Raw genomic sequence first — 6,957 nt, 5'->3', positions numbered from 1 at the left:
GGTCAGAAATGAAGTTCAGCGAGTAGAGTAGAGCCCATTGGCCCATCTTGGGCATGGCAAATCCCTGCCCTCCGGAAGGTACTTTGCATGGGAAATTGTGGGGAGGGAATAAGGCTCTGACTGACAGCCCTCGGGCAACCCCTCAGCCCCGACATCCCTGCTGGAGAGACCCTGCTGGGGAGACTGCTGGGGAAGACTGGTTAAGTCCACAGGTTGCGCTTCGGGCTGAGGTAGGGGCTCAGGTTCTCAGGTGTGTCCCTGAGTTGCCTGCCCCGCCCAGGCCTCCAGGAAGGGCTTAGGAGGGTGCAAAGGCGGAGCGGGCCAAGGGAACGGGCGCGGTTGTGGCTCCCAGAGCAGCTGGAGGGTTAGGAGATCCTCGTCGGGGAAGCCCTGCGGCCACGACTCTAGAACGCCCTCTCCTCGGGCTCTGGCCCTCCGGGCCGGTTATTTCGGACCTGGGGGCCCCGGACTGGGTCCTGGGTCCGGCGCGTGGGGGTAGATCGGGAGTCCAAGAACTATTTTTAGCCAGCGCGGCGAGCGCGAGGGGACTATTTATAGATCAAACAGTCCGCTCTCCCTGCGTCAATGGAACCCCGCGTGCGTCACACGCACAGACATTCCAGGCCCCCCCTCTCGCTCCGCCCCCTCGGGCTCCCCAGCGCGCACCGCCTCCCGCCGGAACCGCACCGCCCCCCGCGCCCTTGTATGGCCAGGGCTTGCCGGCCGTGCGTCAGAGGCGCCCCCGCCCCTCCCCGTGCGTCACGGAGAGCTTAAGAGGAGGGTCGGCTCCGCCGGGGAGCCCCAGTGGCTCAGGCTGCGAAAGTCAAGGTAGTGTGCAGGACGGCGGGAGAGCACTCGGGATCAAGCTGCGACTCGGGACGCTGGTCCCGGGTAGGGGGAGCTGGTCCCGGCAGGGGGAGCAGGAGCCGGCCAGGTAGGTACCCCCACGAGGAGTGTGCAGCTCAGCTGAGCTCTCTGTTTTGGTTTATAGGGGATGTTGCATGAATGAGATGAGTGTACGCGCGGGTAGAAAGGATGTTGTAGGGTCAGCATGCAGGAAGACGGGTGTAGGGTGCAGCTCTGGCGTTGGTCGGGGGGAGCAGTTAGAACTGGATGAGGACCTAGATCTGACTGGAGTCTACTTGGCGCGGGATGGGGGGAGTGTCTGTGCAAGGTGGAAGCCGCAGGGGGTTAGGGTTGGCGCCTGGAGTCAGGCTAGCTGTAGTTCTGTCTTCCAGGGTGCCCAACTGGGTACACCGCGCCCTGGACTGAAGTGATGGTGGAGGTTTTCAGGACAGTGGGGGAAAGGTATACTGAGCTTCGGTTGCTTGGATCCATGAGGCTTCTATCAGGATTGGAGTTCCAAAAGGATCTACTTCCTCCCAGCTTGTCCACCCCCTTCCGTGCCCCTGGTTGTTTTCTTAACACTTCAGAGGCTGTGGCTTAGTTTGCCGGGATCCCCAGCCTGAAGTTTCTGTCTGAAGTATCTCAGGAGACGTCTGGGTTGCCCAAGGATATGGCCAGCACCGGTGGCTAAACTGTGCAGGGGGTGCTGCTGCATGTTGGAATAAAAGAGCCTTCTTGGGGCAGGAGCAGGGTCTCTGGAAGCACGGGGAAGATTATTTTAGCTGTAGCTCGGATCATGCGCCGCTCGTCTGAGAGAGACAGAGAAAGACAGAGACAAAGGAGGGGGGAGAGAGATGGAAATTTTGGTCCTTGGGGATCCTGGCAGTTGCTAATGTAGTCTCTGGTGTGGTACTACCTGGAGAATACCCACCTCCCTACCCCTATAGTCCCGTTGGATCATACAGGTAGTGTGCAGCCTGAGGCGAGTTCAGCATAACAGGTGCAAACCACATTGTTGCCAGGACCTGCCTGAAGCCGGATTCTCCCCCTCCCTTCTTCAACCCCGCCTCTTCCTCCTCCCCGTGCAACTACTCTGCTGCCCCCACCCCCATGTGGGTCCATATATCTTGGGTCATTAAGTACCTGCATGGGGGTGGGGGGATAAGTTGGTGCGGGTTGATCCGGATGTGGGACGTCCAAGTGGAGAAACAGGATTTGAATAAGGCTGGAACGCCCAGCCCTCCACGGCCGCTGCCTCTCCACCCCAAACCCATCCCTGCGCAGGCTTTCCTAGTGTAGGCAGACGTGGCCACCCTTATCTCTCACAGGTGCTGTGCGCCTGTGGACAGACGCCACTGGGTGGGTGGGGCCAGAGCTTGGAGGGACTCTGTTGTCTGGGTTGGTCGTGGGAGTGTCAGGCAAGGGGTGGTACTACCCTGTCCGGGGCCCATGGAGGTGAGAAAAAAAGCTAGAACCAGAGAACTCCCCAGCACTTGGCCAGGAGGTGGTCCCTGCCTTTGCCCCCTCCTGCATCCCCCTTGATTATGGCACTCTGTCCCAGCGTGCTTTCTTACCCAGTTTTTCTTCCTGACTGGTGAGGCCAGAGCCATGCAGACCCCAGGCATGGAGGTGGGATGGGAAACTGTCCTATTAGTTTATAACCAATCTGGAAACTTAAGGGTCCTCCCCTGAACGGTGTAATTATCCCTGCTCCTTCAGGCTCCTCAGGATTAGGGGGATATAACCCCCTTTGCCTTAGCTTCTGGAATTTTGAAGGTACAGACTCTCTTTAGTAAAGGGATCCAGGCAGGGGCAGGATGTCTTCTACCCTCAGGCTCCTTCTCCCTGCATAGCCACCTTAAGTCTCCTGTTGGACCCCAAGAGTTCTCTTATAAAAACAACAGGGAAAAATGCTTTATTGGTAGTGGAGAAATTCCTCTTAGGTGCTATCCATTCTTCTGGACGGTCCCAGGGTCTGTTCTCTCCTCCGTCCTGCCTCCCCTCTGCCCCTCTCTAGCATATGGCCTTTAAAGGTTTGGAGCCAGGTTACCCAATTCCCTGGGGAGCTGGGGTAGGGTGAGGAGACCTGAGGTCCCTTCCTCCCTGCCTCTGGGAGCAATCCAGACAGTGCAGAGTGGGTACCCATCCCCAGATGGCAGGACTAAGGCTTAGGTGGGATCTGCAGCCTTTGTTCAGGGGCGGGGTTGGGGAATGGGCTCATTGCTACTTAGGCTGCTTTCTTAGGCAGCAAGCCTTCACTCTCAGCTCCTTTTCCATATGGGGGATGTCCTTCTTCCCAGGCATTGTAGAGGGAGGAGGGGGCTTTGCCGAGCCTAGGCTGTGCCTGGGAATATTCCCAGAAGTGCCAGGTTGGAGACACAACATATCTGCTCCTGGGGACTAGGCTAAGATCGAGCCTGCTGTCTCTCCCAACCAGCCCCCACCCACGCCTTACCCGGTGAGGGAGGGCAGGGGGCTGGAAGAACACAGCTTCCTCCTGTTCCAGCAGAGAAATGCTGGCTGGATGCCTTCCCTAGGGTTCCCAGGCTGACTGGGTGTGGCTGGCCTTCTGACTGAGCCCACTCTTGCTGGGCCATTGCCCAGGGTTTTTGTGACAAGGAGGTTGAGATGGTGTTCTGGCTAGGGACCAGGATTCCTGGGTTCTCTGGTGGGCTGTGGCCCTAATGCCTCAGGATCCCATGTCTGGCTATGATTCCTGCCACCTGGCTGCTTGGGGGCCTATACTTAGAGGTCAGGCTTCAGACTTCTCTGACTCCCCCTGCCTCCTGCTTGGTCTCCTTCTCCAGAGATGCCCTGTATCCAAGCCCAATATGGGACACCAGCACCGAGCCCAGGACCCCGTGACCACCTGGCAAATGACCCCCTGACCTCTGAGCTCAGCAAGCCCATCATGGACCTGGCCAGCTCTGAGGCGGCTCCTACGGCCCCCACTGCCCTGCCCAGCTTCAGCACCTTCATGGATGGCTACACGGGGGAGTTTGACACCTTTCTTTACCAGCTGCCCGGGACAGCCCAGCCCTGCTCCTCGACCTCCTCCTCGGCTTCCTCCACATCGTCATCCTCAGCCACCTCTCCTGCCTCTGCTTCCTTCAAGTTTGAGGACTTCCAGGTGTACGGCTGCTACCCTGGCACCCTGAGTGGCCCACTAGATGAGACCCTGTCCTCCAGTGGTTCTGACTACTATGGCAGTCCCTGCTCAGCCCCGTCACCACCCACGCCTGGCCTCCAGCCGCCCCAGCTCTCCCCTTGGGATGGCTCCTTCAGTCCCTTCTCACCTAACCAGACTTATGAAGGCCTGCGGGCATGGACAGAACAGATTCCCAAGGCTCCTGGGCACCCCCAGCCGCCAGCCTTCTTTTCCTTCAGCCCTCCCACCGGCCCCAGCCCCAGCCTGGCCCAGAGTCCCCTAAAGCTGTTTCCCTCTCAAGCCACCCACCAGTTGGGGGACGGGGAGAGCTATGCCATGCCAACAGCTTTCCCAGGTCTGTTGCCCACTTCTCCACACCTTGATGGCCCGGGGATGCTGGATGTGCCCGTGACCTCAGCCAAGTCTCGGAGTGGGGCTCCAGGTGGAAGTGAGGGCCGCTGTGCTGTGTGTGGAGACAACGCTTCATGCCAGCATTACGGAGTCCGCACCTGCGAGGGCTGCAAGGGCTTCTTCAAGGTACTGGGCTGCGAGGTGTGGCTTTTCATGAGAAGTGGAGACAGGCTGGTCTCTCACCCCAGTGGGATCTGTGGTAGCCTACCTCGAGTTCTTTCAACTAGTCCTAACCTCCAGGAAGTTACAGCCCTGCCAGAGGGGTCCCCAGGACATGGCAGGTGGCTGGGATCTTTCATGTACTGGGGCATAGAGAGCCAGTGGGACTGCAGTGAGTTGGAGAAAGGGGTGGGATATGGGCAGAGAGTGCAGGCTGCAGGGGTACCCAGGAGGGGAGGTTCTAATGGCCAGCCTGTGGTATTCCTCTGCCAATCCTCTCCCCACTCAAGGTCCTGGTGAGAAGAGGGGCCCCAAGCATTCATGTTCTTGGCATGAGATGAAAGGCTCTGGGAAGAGGGCTTGGTGCTTAAGGGCTGGAGGTAGACTAGGGAACAGGCTGTCTGTTTGTCCCAGCTCCGGATGCCTGCTTAGCTTGCTGTCCCCACTGCTCCCCCCCACCCCTGTGGCCCTCTATTATATGTCCCAAGGAAGGGGGGCTGGTGGTTGCAGGCACATTAAGAAGTAAAGGTGTTTGGGCTGCCAGGAAGCCCCTAGCCCTAATCTGGTGTGCTGGAGGTCTTGCTCCTGAGGCAGAAATCTCCCTCAACGTCTCCAAGACTTTTCCTTCCTTCCCCCACCTCTCCATCTCACCCTCCCCTGCCACCCAAATGTTAGAAAAATAGCTGTGAACAGAGAGTGCTTTTGTCTGTGATGGCAGCAGGATCTGGACGGTCCCCACCCCTGGGCTCCCCGCTCCCCATACTCTGACAGCCTGTTCCGTGTTGTCCCCCGCTCCAGCGCACAGTGCAGAAAAACGCCAAGTACATCTGCCTGGCTAACAAGGACTGCCCTGTGGACAAGAGGCGGCGAAACCGCTGCCAGTTCTGCCGCTTCCAGAAGTGCCTGGCCGTGGGCATGGTGAAAGAAGGTGGGTGGTTGGGACGGGGCAGGTGGAACAGAGGCAGGCCTGACAGGGAAGGGCCTGCAGCGTCCCCCAGACAACTGCCTTGGTGGGCCTCAGGGGAGGGCATGCCTGGACTTTATTTCTATCCCACCTCTAGTTCACTTTCCTTACTTATGGGGGGTGGGGTAAGGTCCCCGTAGGGTGCCCTGGGTCCCTTCCTCCCTTCCTCATCCCTGCCTTTTTCTCTGCAGTTGTCCGAACAGACAGCCTGAAGGGGCGGCGGGGGCGGCTCCCTTCAAAGCCCAAGCAGCCCCCAGATGCCTCCCCTGCCAATCTCCTCACCTCCCTGGTCCGGGCGCACCTGGACTCAGGGCCCAGCACAGCCAAACTGGACTACTCCAAGGTGAGCTCTGCCTACCCCACATCCAGTGCCTTTGCGCGTTGGAAAAGTCCTTCCCCAATTGGACAAATTGAAAAAAGAGGAGCCCCTCGTGGGCTGACCACATGGAAAAATGTACCCCCTTGGGTGGATGGCCAATTAGAAAAATGTGCTACTTCCAGCAGCCTCTGCCCTGGGTGAATATTTGAGAATTGGCAGGCATGAGGTGGGCAGCATCTCAGTTCCTTTCTCACCTCTGGGATCTGGCATCTGATACATGACATGGCCATAGATTGTGGCCTTGGTGGGGTACTGACCCCACCGGACCGCCCCTCTAGTTCCAGGAGCTGGTGCTGCCCCACTTCGGGAAGGAGGATGCTGGGGATGTGCAGCAGTTCTATGACCTGCTCTCGGGGTCCCTGGAGGTTATCCGCAAGTGGGCCGAGAAGATCCCTGGCTTCGCCGAGCTGTCCCCAGGTGACCAGGACCTGCTGCTGGAGTCGGCCTTCCTAGAGCTCTTCATTCTCCGCCTGGCCTACCGGTGAGCTGCCTGCTGCCTGCTGGCCCCTCCCCTGCTGCCCTGCACTCCAGTCTCTCTGACTATCTTCTGTATCCCTGCCCGCCAGGTCCAAGCCAGCTGAGGGGAAGCTCATCTTTTGCTCCGGCCTAGTGCTGCACCGGCTGCAGTGCGCCCGAGGCTTTGGCGACTGGATCGACAGTATTCTGGCCTTCTCGCGGTCCCTGCATAGCTTGGTGGTTGATGTCCCTGCCTTCGCCTGCCTCTCAGCACTTGTCCTCATCACAGGTGAGTGGCCAGTCCTAGGGCATTGAGGAGGGTTTGAGGGCCCTGGGTGGATTGGCATCTGACACTTCCTGGGCCCCCATGTTGTGAAATGAGGGTGACTAGATGCAGGGAGAGGGAAGCATTTGCTCAGAGTAACACAGTTGGCAGGTGGCAGAGCTGGGGTTTGGGTCCACCTGCATCTGATTGCAGAGTCTAAGCCAATCTGTGAATGATCCCAGACGACCCAAGATCCAGCCTGTGTAGATGTTGTATGGCATAGGATTGTGGTTTTTTTTTTTTTTAAAAAGTCTTACAGTATTATGTTG

General features: G+C 58.6%; 1 protein-coding gene across 1 annotated transcript in view; it reads left to right on the top strand.

The window, feature by feature from the left end:
* The first annotated feature begins 778 nt into the window (after positions 1-778).
* NR4A1 (nuclear receptor subfamily 4 group A member 1) overlaps positions 779-6,957 on the top strand; it is a 7,874-nt gene continuing 1,695 nt past the window's right edge. The window contains exons 1-6 of the mRNA XM_006904575.3: positions 779-934; positions 3,654-4,531; positions 5,363-5,492; positions 5,720-5,871; positions 6,186-6,388; positions 6,474-6,652. Coding sequence (XP_006904637.1) covers positions 3,656-4,531; positions 5,363-5,492; positions 5,720-5,871; positions 6,186-6,388; positions 6,474-6,652 — 1,540 coding nt within the window. The 5' untranslated portion in view covers positions 779-934; positions 3,654-3,655. The remainder of the gene's footprint in view (positions 935-3,653; positions 4,532-5,362; positions 5,493-5,719; positions 5,872-6,185; positions 6,389-6,473; positions 6,653-6,957) is intronic.

This window comes from Pteropus alecto, unplaced genomic scaffold (assembly GCF_000325575.1).
Source record: "Pteropus alecto unplaced genomic scaffold, ASM32557v1 scaffold220, whole genome shotgun sequence".
Lineage (NCBI taxonomy): Eukaryota > Metazoa > Chordata > Mammalia > Chiroptera > Pteropodidae > Pteropus > Pteropus alecto.
This window is presented reverse-complemented; position numbering and strand designations above follow the sequence as displayed.